Here is a 23,410-nt window from a genome sequence, read left to right as displayed (position 1 = left end):
CTGAGAAAATCACTTAACCTCAATATCTTCATCTGTAAAAGGGGGGATGGGGGCAGAGCTTCTCTGCAGGATTGTTGAGGGAACAAGTAATTGAAATACTTATGAAGTGGTGGCAAAAACAGATCTTGAGGTAGTCAGAGAAAAAAGAAATAAAGAGCTGCTTTTCCTTTCATGGTGTAGGCTCCTTTCTGAGCCATCTCAGGAAGGAAGCCAAAAATAGCCTCAAACATTAAGATTTAAGTTTTGGAAGGTGGGGAGGATCTCTCCAGAGGCTATTTATTTTATCCCTTGGTTTTTAGGCATCCACATTTACTGTAACATACCTAAAATTCTCCAGGAGTCAAAAAGGATATAATAACTCATTTCGGAGTTAATTCATTTTAAATAAGATCTCCCATGTATTTGAAAAAGATTCTTTCTGCAGCAGTTTAAATCTGTTTTTTCTTTTTCATTTCAGTTTAAACCCATTTTCTGTTCCTTAGATCCTAGTGCTGGGTGTGTGTTTATGGACTTGCAGAATAATTATACAGCAATATTAGGCTGTTATATATATATATATATATATGATATATAGGATGTCATAAACCTCCTCAAATACTTTTAATCTTAAAGCATGACTCAGTTAGTGAGCTTACATGACTTTGGATATTTTTAATAATGACTGTAGTTTGTCTAAGTCTGTTTATTATAGTAGGGAAGATCTTTTCTGCATGAGCAGGCAATGGTCAATCAATGTAGGAAGGTTAAGTGAAGAGTAATATTTCATATATCTATTTATTTACATAATATCATCCTTGTGATGAATTGACATCTCATGGTATGGTTGATCATTTGAAAAGATTTCTTCCACTGTCTTAAAGGACTTGATTAAGGCAATGCCTTCTGAATAAAATTCCAGAATGATGATATAGATCCAGAAACAATTTCTTATCAATTTTCGTACTTCATATGCTACTAAGTATGTCTTTATACAGTACTTATCCAATAAATACCCATTGAATGAATGAAAAACCTAAACATTATACCTTCAAGGAGCTTAGAATTCCATTGGAGAAGAAAAGACATGCGTAATCAGAAAGAAATACTATAATATTTGAATGGCAAGTATAAAAAACATGAAGATAATAGGCATTGTAAACTTCAGAAAAGAGAATTCTCACTCCCATTTGGAGTGGTTAAGAAATGCTTTTGGAGCTTAGAATTCCATTGGAGAAGAAAAGACATGCGTAATCAGAAAGAAATACTATAATATTTGAATGGCAAGTATAAAAAACATGAAGATAATAGGCATTGTAAAACTTCAGAAAAGAGAATTCTCACTCCCATTTGGAGTGGTTAAGAAATGCTTTTCAGAGAGGTGGAATTTGGTCTGACCTTGATGAATAGATTCTCCATAGTGGGGAGTAATGGGGAAGGCAGGGTGACAAAGACTGCTTGGTGTTCACAGACCCAATTCCTTTTCCATCTGGGCTCATATATGGAAAGTTTTTCTCTGACTGTTTTGCAGTTTGGGAGGCAATATAATTGAGTTTCAGACACTGGAGTTGGATAGAAGTGATGTGTATGACTTTTAGGTGTGGCTCATAAAAACATCCCAAGGACCACGCTCCACATTCTTTACCCATCTTCCTGACTTCAAGGTCCTATGGCATGAGACACTAAAGAAAAAATAAACCTGGATCTCAAGACATTATGTGGGACAAAAGCCATCTTCCAACCAGGAACATCCACATGAGACTATCAGCCTGAGTGACTAATGATCTTTTATTGTCTTAAACCATTAATACATATTCTGTAACTGGAGTTAGCATAACTTCAATCAGCAAGCCAGCCAAGAAAGAAAATCTTCTGAGTAAAGGTACACAAGCAAAATGTCTTAAAGACGTGCCAAAAGGTGATAATTCAGATCCACTGGAGCAGATGTTGTGGGTGGAGACAGTGAGCCTGGAAGATAAGGATGAAAAGACAGCCAGTATATAAAGGGTCTTGAATGTGAAGATGACGAATTTGTGCTTGGTCCTTAAACAAGAGAGCCATTAGAAGTTTGTGAGCAGAAAAATAGATACACGATGGTTTTCAGAAGATTAATTTAGAACAGGGAGGGATTAAGAACAGGGAGGGATTAATTTAAGCTTTTCAGCAAAGATATTATTAAAAGAATCAATACAGAATCTGGAAACAGGCACTAGAAATGAATAGAAGGTATAATATGCTGCCATAGGACCTAAAATACCTCAAGGCACTCATTTGCATGAATAGGGCCAGATGCCTTTCTACCCCTCTTAGACGATAAGCATCTCATGAGCAAGTAAAATTTCTTATTTATTGACTTAGGCATTTCCCATGGCTAGTATAATCTCTTGCACATGGTTGGGGCATTAAAAACATTGACTAAATATACTGAGATAACCAAGGAAGAGAAGACATTGAAAATGTTCACTGGGCCAGGTATAAGAACGTCTCTGAAATCTAGGATAGGAAGTTGGCCTGAGAAATGGATTCAGAACTTAGAATGAAAGGGACAAATGTAAGAAGAGAAGTACAGAGCACTGAGAATAAGATCTTGAAAAATAATCATAATTCCCTGTAAGGACAGAGAGGAAATGGGCCACTAAAGAGGAACATAAAGAAAGGGCAGAGAGGTCCTAGGGAGCGTGGAGGCAAGAGTATAAGATCAGGGAAGGTGCAGAGAACAAGCGTATGGATACCACCGGGGGAGAGGGAGGGGAGGATGAATTGGGAAATTGGGATCGGCATGTACACACTCTTGGTACTGAGTATAAAGTAGGGGACTAATGGGAACCCACAGAACAGCACAGGGAACTCTACTCAGCACTTGGTGGAGACCTCCAGGGGAAGGAAATGAAAAAAAGCGGGGGATGAATGTATACGTACCGCTGACACAACTTTGCAAAGCAACTATACTCCAACAAAAATCTGTTGGGAAAGATCGGTGAAGGCAAAGGAAAAATTCCAAGATGGAGAAAACGGTCAACAGTGGTCTGGCGACACCGCACAAGTAACCACAACAATAGCTGGATTTAAATCCTCGTCTGTTCACAAGGTCAAGGCAACAAGGATGGAAGAAATGTGACTAAAGCTGGATTAGTGAGGTCACAAGTGTTAGTCGCTCAGTCGCGCCCGACTCTTTGCGACCCCATGGACTGCGGCCCACCAGGCTCCTCTGCCCATGGGATTCTTCAGGCAAGAATACTGCAGTGGGGTGCCATTTCTTTCTCCAGGGGATCTTCCCAAACCAGGGATCGAACCCCGGTCTCCTGCACTGCAGGCAGACTCCGGATTAGGGAAAGCAAATTATAGCTAAAGAATTTTAAAGAGTGTGATAGATGTGAAAGACAAATGTTTGGGCTATTTGTGCTGAATCATATGCTAAATGATTGATTAGAATCAAAAGTATGAGTGTTTGGTAACAGTTCTTCTCTTCCAAGTAAACTTAGCTTTGAAAACAATATTGGACCTAAAGAATCCACCAATATGCAAATAACTTACTTTTTTTAACACCTTGATTGAATCAAAATTCACAGACCATATCATTTTACCCATTTAAACTGTATAATTAAATGCTTTTTAGTATATTCACAGAGTTGTGAAGCTATCATCACAATATAATTTTAGAATATTTTTGTTGCCCCAGAAAAAAAACAAGTAAGCAAGAGCAGTCACTCTCCATCCCCCCTAGCTGCTCAGCTCTAGGCAATGCCTAATCTGTTTTCCGTCTCTGTGGACTTGCCTGTTGTGAACATTTTATATAAATGAAGTAATATAATATGTGGTCTTTTGTGTTTGGTGTCACTCACCCAGCAAGCCATCTTCCAGACCCATCCACGTGGTAGCATGCACTACGTTCTTTTCAACTGCTGAATAAGTATTTTGTTGTAAGGATATAGCACATTTTGTTTAATGGATGATAATTTGCATTGTTTTCCATTTTTACGATGAATAATACTGCTATGAAAATTTGAGTACAAATCTTTTTTGTGAACATGTATTTTCATCACCTTAGGTATACACCTAGGAGTGAAATTCCTGGGTGAAGTAGTAACTCTATGTTTATTTAACGTAGGAGGAATGATCAGACTGTTTTTCAAAGTGGCTAAACCATTTTACACTCTTATCACCATTGTATAAGTGTTCTCAGTTTCTCTTCTTGCCAATATTTGCTATTTTTTACGTATAGCCGTCCTAGTGGGTATGGGATGGTATTTTGTTGTGGTTTTCATTTGTTTTCCTTGATGACTACTGATGTGGAGTATGTTTTTATGTGCTTATTTGGCTATTTGTTTATCTTCTTTGGAGAAAGATCTACTCAAATCCTTTGCTCGTTTAAAAGCTGTGTTATTTATCTTTGCATTATGAGTGAAAATTATTCTTGTTTGTAGAGGAATTACTTCTGTAGTGTTACTCTTCCTGATGGTTTATGTGATAGCTTTTAGCTTTAATTATAGAGGGTATTGACTGTGTTCCTCTAATTTGAATGCAATTTACAAATTTTCCCTTTATCTACTAATTATGGTGACAGTTTGAGGCATGATGATCTCTTGGAGGAGGGAGGTGTTTCAAGGTGACTCTAATATACGACACAGATAGTTGCCCAATGAGGCTGCTCTTGGGAGCAGAATGGGAGTATACATCCTACATTGGACAGGAAGGATCAAAGTGGTAAGAAAACAAGCCCATGCTTTTCTAAGTTGGCTTCCCCAATAGGATACTTGATGACATAGTTCTGTATTTATTATAAAGAGTTAAATGCTGAGCTACTTCATCCTTTTATGTGTATTTACATATAATGTAGAATCTGAAAGCTTATAATTAAAAAGGGGGCTTGTCCTTTTCATTTAAAAATTTTTCCTATAACGGTAGCATTTTAAATTCTAGAGCTTCCAGAAGGACGGGCCTGTTCATAATTTCGTCTGTGGTCTGCCCATCGCTAAATGTGTCGTTTCCTTTTCAAGTTTGCTTGGTATCAGAGTTGGAACATCTGTTTCTTTTGTTTATGCCAACAGATCTCACAAGCATTTGGGCCTTCATAGAAAATGTTCATGCAAGTGCCAGCTGGGTGTGGGCAATTCGTTATGTAAGCTCAAGCAAGCTCCCTTTCTGTGTACTTATGGATAATCATTTCTATCCCACCTACAGGTCTTCATGCTGTATCTTTCTTACTGTCACTGTGTAATTAAGTCTCTCTATTGCATGCAGAACAATGTTTTGTGGTGAGAATGAGATTCTCTGAAATGCTGGAAATATGTGTAATTTTAAAGTCCCTCAACCCTTCATTTAGTAGATTTGACTAGACAATGGATTTCAGAGGTTGCTATTCAGCACCGAGTAATACATTTTAAAAAAGAGAGAAATAGACTCAGCATACATGAATCCCTGCCAGGGCAGCACTTTCTGATGTTGAATAAAATCCTAGGTTAACTGTGTATTATTGGAGCATTTTTGCTACAGTAGAGATGCTTCAGTTTTCCTCTTTCAAAAGCTCAGGTCCTCCTGAATATCACATCACTTACAGTGCAAATATTTTGATATGTTTCACCTCTGAATGGATCAGATATGGTTAACTGTCTCAGCTGGACAGTTATAAAGGTATCAGACATTAGAGAAATCATAACCTTTTATTAAACAGCATTTACTTATTTTATCTAGAAAGGCAGGCATGAAAAGTGTGTCGAAGTTTTTGATAGTTTGCAAAAATTTGCTAAACGTATAAAGTCAGACCTATTTGAGTTTTAAAGGGAAGTCATTTTTATCGTCCTTATGAATTATTTCTTTGTTTAAGGCTATTCTTGCAAGGTCAGAGCTAGAAAGAGGCAAGAAAGGAGAGGGGAAAGAGAACAGAAGAGAAAGGACGCGGGGCAAGGAAGAAGCGAGAAGGAAATAAGTGAAGCGGGAAGGGACCAACATCGTGAATGCCTTCCCCGTGAACGATCCTGTATTTTCTTAAAGCCAGATGTCCATTAAAAATACCGAAGCCCCTTGATGATAAAAAGTGAACTGTCTTTGTCTATACAGAGACAATTAAAGCCACAACTGTTTCTCGTTCTTGCTAACTTGAAGAGCGCTAAGAGGTAGAGTAAGGGTGTCCTTGGACAAAATTTGCAGTGTTTATGTTTTGTCATCTGAGTTCTGTCGTCACAGCCATATTCCCCTTCTGCTGTCTCCTCACTTGTCTGGGGTCCACCCGTACACCCCCAACTCCCACCAACATCTGGGCAAACTCCCTGCCTTATCCAATCATTCTGAGAATGATCTATGTGATAGTAACCCATATTTGATTAGCTGATTAAACTTTAATTGAAATTTTGTCACATCAAAGTTAATAACCTGGCCTTTTGCTTTTCTATAAATATTTTAGGACCTAATTGAAACATCTTTATGAAGAAAAACAAAAGCAAAAACGAAGAGAGCTACTCTTCTAGAATTTTAATTGGGATTACATCTCTGGATGAATTTAAGGAAGAACTGACATCTTTAAAATTTACAAACTGCTCACATTTTTCCTGCTGTTAATTTAGGTGTTCTTTAATTTCTTTCTGTATTTTGTTATTTTCAAAGTGATATTCAGCACACCTTTATGAGAATTATGTCATTCAACTTGCCTTGTTTTTCCTTCCTGAAAGCTTTATATTTCATACTCGGCATAGAGGTCTTAGGTCCACACTACCTAGACACAGCTTCAAGAGAAACTGCTGTGAGGACTGTGACCGAGTGAAAGCCAGGGCTCCCCGTGTGGCGCTGGTGGTGAAGAACCCGCCTGCCGATGCAGGAGGCGTAAGAGACACAGGCTCCCCCCTGGGTGGGAAAGGCCCCCTGGAGGAGGGCCTGGCACCCCACTCCAGTGCTCTTGCCTGGAGAATCCCCATGGACAGAGGAGCCTGGCGGGCTACAGTCCATAAGGTGGCAAAGAGTTGGACACGACTGAAGCGACTTAGTGGGCAGGCAAGGCAGGCTTCAACTGCCACAATTTCTGGGCATCCTGCCTTCTACTAAGGCTACATTCTCCCCAGAAAGTCATTACCTCCAGCCTGTGACTGAATCTGGAGCGGGTACTGGAGTCAGCCTGTTTCTGGCGAAAAAGAGAATGTTGTAGTGGATGGCTTTCCTGGGCCATCTCAGAACTTCTCAGAGCTGCAGTGCAGTTTGACTTCTTCCTACACAATTTTGCTTCCTTCTCCCCGTCCTTTCGTAGGTGCCAGGCCTGCATTGTGGTCTAAAGACCCTACTTACACTTGTCTGTCTCAGAGCTTTCCTCCAATCTTCTGCACATCTACTTCTGCATTGGTGTCTACCTCTCAGACTATAGGAACTGAGAAAAAGGAATTTCCTTTATTACCTTAAAGAGTTCTACGTCTGTTCCTATACTTACAGTACTTTTGTTAAGTCACGAGAAGGTAAAAGGATTATCTTTTTAGAGAAGGAGGAAAGGAGGAAAAGGTAAAAATTCAAGTGCGTTTGAATCAGGTATGGAGGTGGGATTTTAATGATATCAGAGATGGGATTGGGGTGCAGGGCAGAGCAGGAAGGGCTGCAGTCCTCGCGGCCGCTACGCGTCCCTCACTGACCGTCCACCCCGCCCCGGCAGGCACACACCTAGTGAGCTAGTGCTTCCTCCACAGGCATTTTGGGAGCATCCGCTCTGTAACCTTTGGGACACTGCACCAAATATTGTGGATTAAAATAATGGATATGATACAGTTTCTGATCTTGGAAAACTCCCAGTCCAGATGAGGACTATAATGTAATTCAGAAAACCCTAGTAGCGCTGGGCCCCCTTCTGTGATGATTTCATTAGGCCTCCCTTAATGCAGCACTTTGCCGACAAAGGTCTAGCCAGTCAAGGCTATGGTTTTTCCAGTGGTCATGTATGGATGTGAGAGCTGGATCATAAAGAAGGCTGAGCACCGAAGAATTGATGCTTTTGAACTGTGGTGTTGGTGAAGACTCTCGAGAGTCCCTTGGACTGCAAGGAGATCCAACCAGTCCATCCTAAAGAAAATCAGTCCTGGGTGTTCATTGGAAGGACTGATGCTGAAGCTGAAACTCTGATACTTTGGCCACCTGATGCAAAGAACTGACTTATTAGAAAAGGCCCTGATGCTGGGAAAGATTGAAGATGGGAGGAGAAGGGGACGGCAGAGGATGAGATGGTTGGATGGCATCACTGACTCAATGGACGTAAGTTTGAGCAAACTCCGGGAGCTGGTGATAGGTAGAGAGGCCTGGTGTGCTGCAGTCCACGGGGTCGCAAAGAGCCAGGTACGACTGAGCAGCTGAGTAACAGCAACAATGCAGCATGCTGGGCATGGGTTTATTTATCTTATCTTTATATCTTAAATTATTCTCATGTTTTAGATCAGGGAGAAAAAGATCTATCTTTCATTAGGTATCTACTCATTTCTAATTTGTTTGTTAGGAAATAAATCTGAGAAGCCATAAAGGAAATAATCTATGGGGAATGGAAATCCTCGTAGAAACTGTTAAACAGTAATAAAGCTGCCTCTTCAAGACCCTTTTTGTCTGCAGAGCTTGAGCCCTCTTTTTGTAGGTACAGACAGGGCTCTTCTTTGACGGGGAGGCCCTATATTTACCAGAGGTGTCCATTCCAGCAGGGAAGCATGGTATTTTAAAAAAAACAATTGATCATGATGTCAGCACTTGCCAGTCTTATGAGTTTTTGATAGACTTGAGATTTAGAAACTACTTCTATTGTATATGTGTGTTTTAGAAGACTTCAATAATGGAGGCTATTAGTACATTGCATGAGGCTGAGATAGTTGTCCTGGTCTGAATTACAACTGCCATAGTGAAACAACTTACTAGCATCCACTTCAGTTACCACGATCGGTTTGGAGTACTGAATACGGAATCCCCAGGGGTAATCGCCGGTCCCTTTGAGGAGCTTCACGGTGCGCTCACGGACTAAAGAGGAAGCGAGAAGGACATTGAGTTAGTCTTTAAATACTACAAATGCAATGAAAATATAGCTGGTATTTATTGCTTGTTAAGTATGAAGAAGTGAAGTGAAGTCGCTCAGTCGTGTCCAACTCTTTGTGACCCCATGGACTGTAGCCTACCAGGCTCCTCCGTCCATGGGATTTTCCAGGCAAGAATACTGGACTGGGTTGCCATTTCCTTCTCCAGGAGATCTTCCCGACCCAGGGACTGAACCCGGGTCTCCTGCATTATAGGCAGACGCTTAACCATCTGAGCCAAGTATATACTGGGCTTAATAAAAGTCAAAGTACTTTACAACTAGTATCTAATTTAATCTTCACATTGACCTAAGATTAATGTTTTTTGGAGAGGAGAAAACTGAGGCACAAAGATGCTAAACAAGTCAGCTGAGTCACGTGGTGAGGAAGGGGCAGGGTTTAGTCCCTCAGTAGCTGACCCCTGCAGGTTTCAGGCACACAGACCTGTGAACAATGGGACGGTTATGACAAGGTTTTAAATCACATGGAAATGAGCAAACTGAATCTTCATCCATAATAGTTAGGTCTTACAGGACCCCAGGAAAGCCTGAAGAACTGAGCTTCTCAGAAACAAGGGAAGCAGCTGGGCCCTGCAGAAAAGGGAAGGTTATGCTGCATTGAAAGTGAAGAGTTCCAGAAGCTTGACAGTAAAATTCAGAAAGATTTTACATTAGTCTAATCATCTTAAATTAATGTGGTTCAGCTGTTTATGTCTGCTTTTCGGTGCGTCTTCTCCTGTTTCCTCCTGCTATCTTTATACTGTCTTTTCTGTAGGTGTAAATATAGGGGTGTGTGTGTGGGGGTGGGTGTGTTTCTTCCTCAAGACTTCTGCTTGTTGATAAGTTCATAACCATAACTCACTTCTGGACCCTCTTGACCTTCCTCTACCTCAAGACATTTTAAATTTCTACCTCAAGTCTATCCAAGGGCATTTTCCCAGGCTGAATTCCTAAAAGATAAAATCCACCAGGTAAGAACTCTTTGGGCTATTACTCTTCAGGGACAAGGGAAGAGCAGGATTCCAAGGCAGAAAGCATATCTCAGGAAGACTTCCTTTTGAGGAAGCGCAATGGGGTCGCAAAGAGTCGGAGACGACTGAGCTGAGCTGAACTGAATTTCCATAAAGGAGATGTGGCCGTGGTAGGTGTGTTGTCTTTATAATATATTTACACCTTGCTTTTTATTTAGAAGAAAAATACATGCCTGAATCATGCTAGAGTACAAAACTGAAATAAAAAAATCTGAAGGGCTTATGTGATCTCAGAAGAATCCCTTTTTAAATGCTGACAAAGTTATCCAAGGAAGAATCACAATGAAAGACTTCAAAATATTATTTGGTTGTATTTGAGACCAACTTCATCGGAGAGAAGTATTAATGCAATACTGGGAGAATTACTCTTTCCCCAGCAGTTAGATTGAAATACTTTATTAGTTGAGCTTTCTTTTTCTGTATGTTAATGAATATCTTAAAATGATAAAGACTAAATCATAATAAAGTACAATGATAAACTTCCTGAGTTCCAGAAGTGAATTAATAGTAATATGCCTCTGGGGAAAAAAGGTGTTATTAGGTCTCTAGGAATAATGCAATTAATTATAAAATAAGAATGCTCATCTATTAATAAAGGCAGGGTGAATTCACACCTTAAGATATAATTTAGTAGAATTTCTTTCAATTAAAAATAGGAATACATTAAAAATTTATGGGTAATATATTTTGTAGCTTCTTTTCAGCCATTCGTTTGTATTTTTGTGTATCATTTTTCATTCCTCAGAAATATTTACATCTTCCTCCATATTGGAGATCAGGGGCATTTCTTCTATGAAGAGTTGCATCGTCTAGGTTCATATAAAAGGTTCATGCTAAGGAAAAGTGTCTGCTGTAGGCAACATATGGATAAAGTTAGAAGCAATCAAGCATTCAAAGGAATTCTTAACAATTGTATTTTGAGTGGCTAAGGACCTTTGTTCAGCTCCCCCTTTGATGAGAAATCTCTTCTTTGCCATTGCTGACAGGTGCCTGGGTGGGTGATTCCCTAATCTTTGGAGAGATATTGTCATTATAAATTTACCTTATATTTCGCAGAGCTTGTAAACAGATTTGCCATTGTTTTATTCCATTTCCTCCCAGGTATTATTGAGGTAAATCTTTTTAAAAATTAAGTTTCTTATAAAAAGATGACAAAGATAGTAAAGGATTAGGCAGTTTTTCCAAATGTTCTTAGCTGACCATCTCCTTGGTCAGCTAGGGAATGAAAATATCTAATAAAAGCAAGGAAATAAGCATCTTTGTCTTTAATAATCCATTGTAGCCTAATATCAGAGGTAATTCATTTACAAACATTTACTAAGTATCTACTATGTGCCTGATTGCTTTCTTATGTATCAATACGAGGACTGCAGTGTTAAGGACAGAGAAGAGACTTTTTCTCATGGAGTTTACATCCTAGATGTTGGCTACCCAAATTGGCAAACATTCAAAGAAAGAATAGTCTCTTCATATGGATTCCTGAAGGAATGCTTGTTATCCCAATATGTCTGAACAAAATACACTGTTTCTCTGTTGGTTAAAACAGTATCAGGAGAAGCATACCAAAGGTGCTGTGTAAGTATTGAGTGTATTCCAGCGCTAAAATTCTGTGCTCCGCTCTATTCTATGCTCCTGGGAAGACTTCTTACCGTTTGTTAATACGATTCCCTTTTGGCAGTTATTTTACATGACTATTTGGACTGCCACTTACTGGATCTCAGCATAATTTAAGGGACAGAACTGGGAAATTCAAAGACCCCAAAATGACTATTTTAGCAGTCTGCAGCAAGCTGGTAGCTAATCAGGGCAAAAAAGAAAATCAGAAATCCTACTTCTGACCTCGGTAGAAATCATTTCTAACAATCCTACTTGTCAAAACTTCTTGCTCCCTATAGGTTACCCTCTTGATACTAGCTTCTGCTTTTGACAAATTGCTTATCCAATTGATGTTTGTTTAATGGAGTATTTTTACTGTGTTGATTCAAATCAAATCATGTTTGCTTTTTGTCTTACATGAGATGATAAGATAGCTATTGCTTTCAAGGCTGTAGCGGTGGTGTTTTTTTTTTTTTCAATCAGGTAAATCGAATGTCAACAATGTGTGAAAGTATAAACTCAATAAATTCTTTAAATGGTAAACTCAACTATAGTGTGCTCCTGTGGGAGAAGATACACTCAAAATGTTTTGCAACATGTTCCCCTCCCATTCTGAAGACAGTTTTCTCACATTTTGAGATTTATAGTCCTGGAGCCCCTTGCTGCTGTCTGGAGGGTAATCTGTGAGGGCCACACAGCTGCTGAAAAGCCACGAATAAATGTCATTGTCTTTTCAGAGACTGTGTGGTCACATCATCAAGAAATTTATCCCCCCAAATAGCATTTCCTTGGAATCATCTTGTTACATGTAAAAGTTCAAATGAAGGGTACATAGTTCCATAAATACAACACCACTTACATATTGAAAATACCCTAAAATTTTCTTGTAGCTCCAGCAATATACTTCTCTAGTGATGCAAAACTTTAAAAAATCTATTTCTCCAAATAATAGAAGGGCATTTTCTAGAGTATTAAAGATTGAATTTTGTAAGTTTAAAATTTACTCTCACAATCCATGTTGGTAGATATAAATTAGCATTGCAATATCTTCAAAATGTCATTAGGCTAATAAAGACATCTTTCAGTTTTAAAATTACTCTTTTGCTTCCAATTCATGTTTCCTCACAATCTCCAGCTTCTTCTATTGATGTCTCAAAATCACATCGTTAAAAACATGTATCTGGTATGTGAAATACTTCAAGCATTAATAACAGGAAGCAAGAACAATTAGCACATTCTTGGACTGAGGTTCAATGAAATAAATATTAATAGTTAAAACTTACTACATTTAAACATAATTTGTTTAGTTGTGTGGATGTGTGTGGGCACATATGTGTGTGTATACGCACACATGCATGAATTTTTTGGCAAAATTAGGCACATTTTCTTTTTTTTTTAACTAAAGAAAATAATGGTGAATCAACTAAATGCTTGTTCTTTGATGACCATACACAGTTGTAGAAGTGGTGATAATTGTACTTTATTACATCAGGTATTAGCCAAGATATTGTGAGGGAAGAATGAATTCTATCCAATGCATCTTTTCACCTGCCTGCCACAGTCAATACATATTGGTCAATTTAGTTAGTATATTATGAAACAGCAGTTGTTTGCAAATTATATAATATACATATAAATATTAACAGATATGTGTGAATATGTATTTAATATTTAGTTAAAATTCTCATAAAATTAATAAAAATAAGGATAGGAGATAGAAATAGTCAAGACAGATAAAAATAGCCCAGTATAATTTTCACATATATTGTGTCATTTCACATTTTATAACACTGTAAGATAGGCAGAGAGATAATAACAGTAAATAAGTGAATTTTCTAAGGTCACATAGCTAGTAAATTACTTTTTATACATTCATGCAACAAATATATATTGGCTTTCTATAATGAAATAGGCACTGTCCTAGGTGTGGGGAATACATCAATGAACAAATAGAGAGCCTAACCCTGAAAATCCTATTTTCAGCCTAGTGTATTTTTTCCTGTGCCATTCTATTACTCAAATAAAAGTTAACTATAGAAGATTTTGTTTCTTTTTTAAAAAGTTCATTCCTCAGTTCTCAGCATCTTTTTTTTTATAGTAGATTTACAAAGCTGTGTGAGTTTCTGGCATATAGCAAAGTGACTCAGTTACATATATATATGCACACACACACACACACACACATATATATATATATATGCATATTCTTTTTAAGATTCTTTTCCATGATAGTTCATTACAGCATGTTGAATATATCAGCGTTCCTTGTGCTATACAGAAGGATCTTGTTGTTTACCTATTTTATATATAGTAGTTTGTGTCCGCTACTCCCAAACACCCAGTTTATCTCCCCTCTTTTCTCCCGTGTTAACCGTAAGTTTGTTTCCTATGTCTGTGAGTCAGTTTCTGTTTTGTAAATATGCTCATTTGCATCATTCTTTCAGATCCCACATATAAGCAGTATCGGATATTTCTCTGTCTCTGACTCACTGCACTCAGTAGGACAATCTCCATCCATGTCGCTGCGAATGGCATTGTTTCATTTTCTTTTTGTGACTGAGTAATATCTCACTCTGTGTGTGTGTGTATCACATCTCCTTCATGCATTCATCTGTTGAGGGACTAGGTTGCTTTCTTGTCCTGGCTATTGTAAACAGTGCTTCAATGAACATTGGGGAGCATATATTTTTTCAGATTAGAATTTTCTCTGGATATATGCCAAAGAGTGGGATTCTTGGACCGTATGGTAGCTCTATGTTTAGTTTTTTAAGGAAACTCCGTAATGTTCTCCATAGTAGGTACATCATTCTACATTCCCACCAACAGTGTGGGAGGTTCCCTTTTCTCCACATACCCTCCAGCATCTATTGTTTGCAGTCTTTTTGATGATGGCCATTATGACTGGTGTGATATAGTACCTCACTGTAGTTTTGATTTGCGTATCTCTAATAATTAGTGATGCTGAGCATTTTTTCATCTGCCTGTTGGCCATCTTCATGTCTTCTTTGGAGGAATGTCTGTTTAGGTCTTCTGCTCATTTTCCAATTGGGTTATTTGTTTTTTGGTTATTGAGCTGAATGAGCTGTTTTTGTATATTTTGAAAATTAATTCCTTGACAGTTGCATTGTTTGCAAATATTTTCTTCCCATCTATAAGTTGTCTTTTTGTTTTATTTATGGTTTCCTTCCCTGTGCAAAAGCTTATAAGTTTGATTAGGTCCTATTTATTTGTTTTGCTTTCATTTCTTTTGCCTTTGGAGACTGACTGACCTAAGAAGACACTGCTACAATTTATGTCAGAGAATGTTTTGCCCATTTTCTCTTCTAGGAGTTTGATGGTGTCATGTCTTCTAGTCAAGTCTTTAAGCCATTCTGGGTTTACTTTTGTGTGTGATATGAGGAAATATTTTAATTTCATTGACTTACAAGCAGCTCCTCAGCATCCATTTTAATTTTCAAAAATTCCACTCTAAATTCCTTAAGTTTTAGAATCAAAGTTTCATACTGCTTACTTATCAATGAATGGTTAATCTCAATTAATTCATATTATGAGATGAGTATAAATAAGTATTCTTAATGTGCAATGTACAAACCTTGCATTGTCTTACACATGTGCACGGGAATTCACTTAGAGTTACAACTTCTCATTAAAACTCTTCAATGCTGACTTTCATATTTATAAGAAAAAATTAAGAAAGGCTCTATTTTACTCTACAGATAAAACAAATGATGATCTTATAGGTAACAACAATTACTCATGTCTCCATAAATGGGATTAGATGAAACTAACCACATTTTGATGCCTGTACTGAAAATTTAAGTACCTCTTTATAGAAATCCATCATACTCACTCCTGTTACTTCTGTGTCTCTTTAGTAGCTTCCCCCAGTGCCTGGACCATATTAGGAATGGTGTTTGTTGAATGCATGATTGTAAAATTAATTTAAAACATTATTTTTAATCTGAATCTTTGCTTGCTTGAGTTACATTGTTTGCTATTCATCAAAGTAATTTATTTATACCAATAAAGCAAAAGTTTATAAAAGCTCTATAGCTTAAATTTTACAGCAAAGATTAGATTGAAATAGTAATTTCCCATTCTTAAATTTGTTATTCAGTATAGTTTTTTTAAAAAAATCACTGTGCTGTTATTCCACCAAGGAAATACAGTTTTAGTAAACTGAATTTTAATCTCTTAAAAAACATCATGAAACTACTGAATATTAATGACTTTTCAAAAGCACATGAAAATATTTATTTTGTGAGATGAAAGTATAATTATTAAATGATTATATTATTAAATATATCAGGCTATAGAATTTAATTTAATAATTGTAGAGTCCTTATCAGCTACTGGTTTGGGATTTTTCTTTTATATCAAACTGTATACATGAAAATATGAGATGCATATTTTGTGTGCATTTGAAAACAGGACTAGACCTATGTATATTAAAAAGATAAGGCAGAAGCAATGAAGTGGTCATGGTCCAGTGTTGGAGCAATAAATGATTTGTTGCTTGTCTGTATTCTCCAGCACATTTTTTAAAACAGTATTTTTTACTTGTAGAATGAAAAAGACTCTTGACTCTTCCTACATTCATCTTTATTCCAATTTTGGAATTATAAGTCTATTTTGGAATGAGTTCCTAAGACGGTTATTATTTTAATAGCTTCAGATTCTTCCACAATATTAAGAAGGTTCTCTATGTACACAACACACACATATGTACACACACACATACACACATACATGTACACACATATATGTACACACACACACACTTCTTTCCAAATGCTCCACCCAGTGTGCACATTTGCTGACGTTAGAGATTCGCCTGGTCACAGGTTCTCTAAGACATGCATTTTAACGTAGTTGTAAGGTCCTTACCAGCCACTGGTCGGGGTTTTTTGCTAAGACATCTGGGGCTGTCCTCGGGATTCCCATCATCCCCTCGGAAAACCCATGCAGCTGAATGGAAGTTCTCTGTGTAGAATCCTTTTTCTTCAATACTGACTCGAAAGCCAAGGTCCACAGAGCAGCCATCTTCTGAGGTGACTGAGGAGCAGAAAAGGTGGTGACATGAATTAGGATCTGGGAAGAAAGCCGTGTGCGTGCTGATGGCCGGGTGAGGAAGCCCTGAATATACATGCAGGGGAACAGCCTATACTAAAGCGGTGTGGTCCCTGAAAACAAGTGGCTAAGTTTGTTAGTTCTCTTGGGAAGAACTTGTATAGTCCTAAAATGTTGTAAATAAAACAGGCTTTGCTTGAGGGTGTCTGCGGTGGGAGTCAGTATACTAATCCTTTCGTGGAGAAGTATGTTTTTGAGACTTACATATTAGTATTCAGGTATCAAGAGGAAGCCACATAAGACTGAGAATTAGATTTAGAATCCCTTTCAAAATATGGAGCATGGGAAAAAAAAATCCTTATTTTCTCTCGGTGCTTCAAAGAAGGTGCTGCAAAAACATACATTCCGAGAAAACTCCATGCTCTTACATGTAGAATGAAGCATGTAGGGAGGCAAGTAAAGTCTCCTCTGACAGTTTCATTCATAGCAGTTGACCGTTTTCTGTGTATTTGGGAGCTTATTGGATTCTCTGGGAGGCTGTGCCAGTTAAGGGAAGCAGAGTGCATTTCTATTTTAGCTTCTAAGTGTTTCTTTGTGGTCCTGTTTGGGTAATTAAAACCTTAATAAAGTCATGCCCCACGTCTCTCTGTCTTTCAAGGATACAAAATTGAGAAGCACTATTTTGTAACTAAAACATACGTTCAAGAAAAGCATAGCTCGTTTACTTACATTTCTTCACTATCATGAAGAGAGTGGGGCTTGAAGATCCCAGAATGATTCCTCAACAATAACAACAACAAACTCCTCTTTTTATCTCTTCTTACATACTATATTTGCTCCTGTATGTTTATCTTAAACATCACAGGCGAAGCCTTTCCCTTCCCCCGCTCACTGTGTCCACCCGCCATCTGCACCGTGCTTCTGCGGAAGGTCAGTTATGTAAAGCCACTGGGAAGAGAGGTTCTTTCGTACTCACTGATTTTCTCTGGACACTCACTCCTAATGGTTCTTGCCACTCACCTTACATTTCTCCTTCTGCTGTCCTAATACCACACTGAAGGGTGCAAGTGGTAGTTTTCCTGATGCATAGATCCGAGCAACAGTGAGCTTTTAGTTCAAGTGTTTGTTTAACTCGTGTAGAAACGGTCGGGGGTGGCTTACTGACAAAGCATGAAATAGCATACAGGCTCTCACAGACAGTCAAGAACAAATCCCCAATATCTTTAATGCTTGTTCTTACTTACAGTTTTTATTTTATATACCAAACAATATTGTATCAGTCACTTTATATCAATCCACAATGGTTTAAGTGGTTTTAGATGCATTTAAATTACTTACTTAATTAAATTAATAAATTACTTGCATTAATTAAACAAAATTAAATTACATTTAAATGACAATTTATCGAGTTGAAGTAATTTATTTTTTTTTATTTTTTATTTTTTTTAAATTTTTTTTTCTTTTTATTTTTTTGTCATACATTGATATGAATCAGCCATAGATTTACACGTATTCCCCATCCTGATCCCCCCTCCCACCTCCCTCTCCACCCGATTCCTCTGGGTCTTCCCAGTGCACCAGGCCCGAGCACTTGTCTCATGCATCCCACCTGGGCTGGTGATCTGTTTCACCATAAATAGTATACATGCTGTTCTTTTGAAATATCCCACCCTCACATTCTCCCACAGAGTTCAAAAGTCTGTTCTGTATTTCTGTGTCTCTTTTTCCGTTTTGCATATAGGGTTATCGTTACCATCTTTCTAAATTCCATATATATGTGTTAGTATGCTGTAATGTTCTTTATCTTTCTGGCTTACTTCACTCTGTATAAGGGGCTCCAGTTTCATCCATCTCATTAGGACTGATTCAAATGAATTCTTTTTAACGGCTGAGTAATATTCAATGGTGTATATGTACCACAGCTTCCTTATCCATTCATCTGCTGATGGGCATCTAGGTTGCTTCCATGTCCTGGCTATTATTTAAAATAACTATTCCTCTGTCATGAGCAAGGTACAATTTCAGGCATAATGGGGATAGAAAGATGAGTCAGATATGGTACTTAGGATGAGATAAGAGGGTTCAGAGGAAGGAGAGTAGTCATGACCAAAGGGAAAAGCAGAAGGAAGGGTATCATTAGACCGGACCTTGAGACTGGGTGAGCTTCCCAGGTGGCTCAGTGGTAAAGAACCCACCTGTCAATGCAGGAGACGCAGGAGATGCGGGTTTGATCCCTGGGTTGGGAAGACCCCTTGGAGGAGGAAATGGCACCCCACTCCAGAATTCTTGCCTTGAGAAGTCCATGGACACTGGAGCCTGGAAGGCTGTGGTCCATGGGGTCACAAAGAGTCGGACATGACTGAGCATACACATGTGAGGAGTGGGCAAAATTTCTACAAGATGTTGGGGTTATGGGTTGGTAGATAAATGTGGACAAGTAGGGAAGAAGGTACTGGAAAGATAGACCATGTTGATTGAATAAATCCAGTTTTGGTGGGTGAAGATAAAGGGGATGATGTATGGTAATATAATGTAATGATAAAGTTAAAATGTAAATGATATGAGAATGTTATGGGACATCTTATCTTGTCTGTTGGAATAAAAATGATGAAAGCTTTAGAATAGATACTTCAACTCTGGATATAGAATATCGTCTTCCACATATCATATTCCAACATCCCTCAAGTATGTTTGCACTCATTTTTTCATAAATCTGAGGGTAACATTGTAACATTTGACATTAAATGGTAGGAAAAGTAAATTAAAAAATTATAATAATTCATTGACCTATCTGAACTTGAAGCCTAAATCAAAACTGCTTCTTACATACTTGCTAAAGTTACAGAAGCCCTAACGTGTCTTCCATGATTTGATTTGTCTATATCCTTAGCCTTAAATATTCAGTTATATTTTAATATTTATGAATATAACATATGTAGATTCCTGGGCAAGGATTTATCTTCATTATTTCTCTGAATAGGAGCTGTCCATGTTGGATAGGTAATCATCCCCCTATCATTTAAAAGTCTGAGGGTGGGCCTTTAAATTATAGACGTCTTTGTTTTTGTCGGCCTGCATGAGACTGTTAAAATAGCTCACTTATTTACAAACAGATTTGATTATGTGGATGAGCAGTTCTCTGTTCATTCAGTTACCGAGACAGAGCTGATCAACATATTCTTACGTAAACTGAGACATAAAATTTGTGTTAGAATCCAGTGAAGCAGCACGTCACACACCTGCTGCAGCTTTGAGCTGCTGAATTTCCCAACAACCGCCCTTTTGGAACTTTGAGCCAAAGAGAAAACAAACCAAATGTTCCTGTCACCAAAATTTGGTCATCTAAATTTGGCTGGTAAGATGAATCTTTTAATAAATGAAACTTTAAAACAGAATGAGCTCTTTTTTGAAAAATTAAAATTCTTTACAGTAGTTCTTGTTGTTGTCTATTTTATACATAGCAGTTTGTACATAACGTACACAGAATGAGCTCTTAAATATTCTCGGTATGACAGAAATTGCATGTTCACTTCTTTGCTCTTGAAAAATTTAAATACTTCATTTTTTTGGACTTGAGAATCAAAAAGAAAAAAAAAACAACTCAGCTCAGTTTCAGGTGTTTTTAGACATTCTCATATCTCTCTCATTCTACTGTATTACTTGAAGGTAACAAAAAAGTGGTATCTTATGAAGTAAGACTCTGTTTGGACATTTCCAGTGAGAGACCAGGTCAGATACAAATGGTCCAGTCAGTTCTGCCACTAATTATAGCTGAGTGACACAGGCTGTTCTCTCCATGATTTATTCTCTTATTCTCTCCATGACTCAGATTCCTCACTGGGTAAAGTCAGGAAGAAAATATCATGCTTAACTCATTTATATCATAAAGCCTGGCATAGTAATTATTAGCTCTTACTATTGGAAATTGAAATTCCTTTATCATGTAAATACAGTTCTTTAATAATTTTTATTGCAGAATGAAATAAGGGAAATGCTATCAAGAGTCCTCACACAATTAGACCCAAATTCTTGCCACATATGTTTGTACTACAGGAACCAATCGAGATTATGAAAATCAGAACTCCATGCTGCAGACCCTTCTGACTTCAGTATACGGCCTTCAAGTTATTTACCTGGTGTGCCTTAGTCAGCATCCCCCACAGCCTAGATGGATTGATCAACTGTGTCCACAGACATAAATATGCCATTCCTAATGTGTTTTCCAGTTATTGTGTAGGAAGTCAGAGCTGAGTGAGATTAACAGACTGAAAAACACCAGCTCTAATGATGCTCGATAAAGCTGTCAGATTTTAAGTCATGGATTAGGAGCATATCCTGACTCTGTAAATGAGATAAAATTTAAAGCACACATTAAGCAATGCTAGCTCCAGCAGCTCTTAGTGAATTGCAGCCTCTACTGAAAAGTTTCTGAGGAAATACAACATGCCTACTGACTGTCTGTGCCTTGGATAAACTGAAGAATAAAATGGAGGTTCAATTCCCCCATGTCTAATCTGAAACAAATTGTTAGTATACATTTCCATTCAAAACAGAATTCATCCCAAAGGAAACAATAATTGCTTTAATTAGAATGATTATGGTATTTCAGCTTGAATTTGAATTGAAGTCATACAACTGATTCCTGTGTTGTTTCTAGTGGATACCGGTAAATGTTTAACAAGTGATTGTCCAAAAGGAAAAGAAAAAAAAAAAAAAAGCCCTGACTTGTAGTGTTTGCGTTTCCATTGAATAAATACTCCATGGCCGGTTTCACGCCACCAACCTGACGTTAATGAATTACAGTGCTGGGGGGTAAAAGTGCTCTACCCTCTGAGCCACCAGGGAAGCCGATAGAAGTGAACAATTGGCTAAAATAAGCCGCTGTGAGCTAATTCCAGCACGCCTATTATTTGGTTACTTGGTGTGTGCTCAGGTGTGTCCAACTCTTTGCAGCCCCATGGACTGTAGCCTGTTAGGCTCCTCTGTCCATGGAATTTTCCAGGCAAGAATCCCGGAGTGAGGTGCACTTCCTCTTCTGGGGGCTCTTCCTGACACAGGGGTCCACGCAGGGATGGAACCTGCATCTCCGGTGTCTCCTGCATTGGCAGGCGGGTTCTTTACCACTAGTGCCACCTGGATGAGCGGATTCCAGCACAGCTCTAGTTGTTCCTTTTTCTGCGGGGCAGACGTGATTGTGAAAGAGACTAGTGGTAGCAGATTTGTCCATAAAACTAAGGATTTCGGGTTGCTGGCTGTGGAGTATGTCAGAGAAGCCCTTTTATCTTAGGGGCTTGAGCATCCAGGGATTTGGTGACCATGGAGGTGGGTCCTGGAAACAATCACTTGTGGATCCAGAGTACCAACTATATTGCTTTTGTGTGAGATATTCTTTGGGGGGCCAGGAAGAATAGGACCAATAAAAATTGTATCTAATTTACGTGAATAAAACAAGATTTATTTTTTTCAGTCCAGTTCAGTTCCTCAGTCATGTCCGACTCTTTGCGACCCCGTGAATTGCAGCACACCAGGCTTCCCTGTCCTTCACTATCTCCCAGAGCTTGCTCAAACTCATGTCCATTGGGTCAGTGATGCCATTCAACCATCTCATCCTCTGTTGTCCCCTTCTCCTCCCACCTTCAATCTTTCCCAGCACTAGGGTCTTTTCCAATGAGTCAGCTCTTCACATCAGGTGGCCAAAGTATTGGAATTTCAGCTTCAGCATTAGTCCTTCCAATGAACACCCAGGACTGATCTCCTTTAGGATGGACTGGTTGGATCTCCTTGCAGTCCAAGGGACTCTCAAGAGTCTTCTCCAACACCACAGTTCAAAAGCATCAGTTCTTTGGTGCTCAGCTTCCTTTATAGTCCAACTCTCACATCCACACATGACTAATGGAAAAACCATAGCTTTGACTAGATGGACCTTTGTTGGTAAAGTCAAGTCTCTGCTTTTTAATATTCTGTCTAGCTTGGTCATAGCTTTCCTTCCAAGGAGCAGGCGAATTCTAATTTCATGGCTGCAGTCACCATCTGCAGTGAAGAAAATAAAGTCTCTCACTTTTTCCATTGTTTCCTCATCTATTTGCCGCCATGAAGTGATGGGACCAGATGCCATGATCTTAGTTTTCTGAATGTTGAGCTTTAAGCCAACTTTTTCACTCTCTGCTTTCACTTTCATCAAGAGGTGGTTTAGTTCTTCTTCACTTTCTGCCATCAGGGTAGTGTCATCTGCGTTTCTGTGGGTATTGATATTTTTCCTGGCAGTCTTGATTTCAGCTTGCCCTTCATCCAGCCTGGCTTTTCGCATGATGTACTCTGCATATAAGTTAAATAAGCAGGGTGACAATATACAGCCTTGATGTACTCCTTTTCCAAATTGGAACCAGTCTGTTGTTCCATGTCCGATTTTAACTGTTGCTTCTTGACCTGCATACAGATTTTATCAGGAGGCAAGTGAGGTATTCTGGTATTCCCATCTCTTTAAGTTTGTTGTGATCCACACAGTCAAAGGCTTTGGCATAGTCAATAAAACAGAAGTAGATGTTTTTCTGGAACTCTCTTGCTTTTTCTATGATCCAACAGATGTTGGCAATTTGATCTCTGGTTCCTCTGCCTTTTCTAAATACAGCTTGAACATCTGGAAGTTCACGGTACACATACTATTGAAGCCTGCCTTGGAGAATTTTGAGCACTACTTTGCTAGCGTGTGAGATGAATGCAA

General features: G+C 38.4%; 1 protein-coding gene across 1 annotated transcript in view; it reads right to left on the bottom strand.

Annotated features, from left to right (window-relative positions):
- The window catches only part of LOC122439486, an 89,118-nt gene extending 71,557 nt beyond the window's left edge, over positions 1 to 17,561 (bottom strand). The window contains exons 1-3 of the mRNA XM_043464526.1: positions 17,419 to 17,561; positions 16,507 to 16,674; positions 8,839 to 8,940 (exon numbers count right to left, since the gene is read on the bottom strand). Of these exons, the coding sequence (XP_043320461.1) occupies positions 8,839 to 8,940; positions 16,507 to 16,674; positions 17,419 to 17,434 (286 nt within the window). The 5' untranslated portion in view covers positions 17,435 to 17,561. The remainder of the gene's footprint in view (positions 1 to 8,838; positions 8,941 to 16,506; positions 16,675 to 17,418) is intronic.
- Positions 17,562 to 23,410: the final 5,849 nt, after the last annotated feature.

The sequence above is a fragment of the Cervus canadensis genome, chromosome 4 (assembly GCF_019320065.1).
Source record: "Cervus canadensis isolate Bull #8, Minnesota chromosome 4, ASM1932006v1, whole genome shotgun sequence".
NCBI classification, from domain to species: domain Eukaryota; kingdom Metazoa; phylum Chordata; class Mammalia; order Artiodactyla; family Cervidae; genus Cervus; species Cervus canadensis.
The sequence above is the reverse complement of the archived record's forward strand: the minus strand, read 5'-3'. Positions and strand labels throughout refer to the sequence as shown.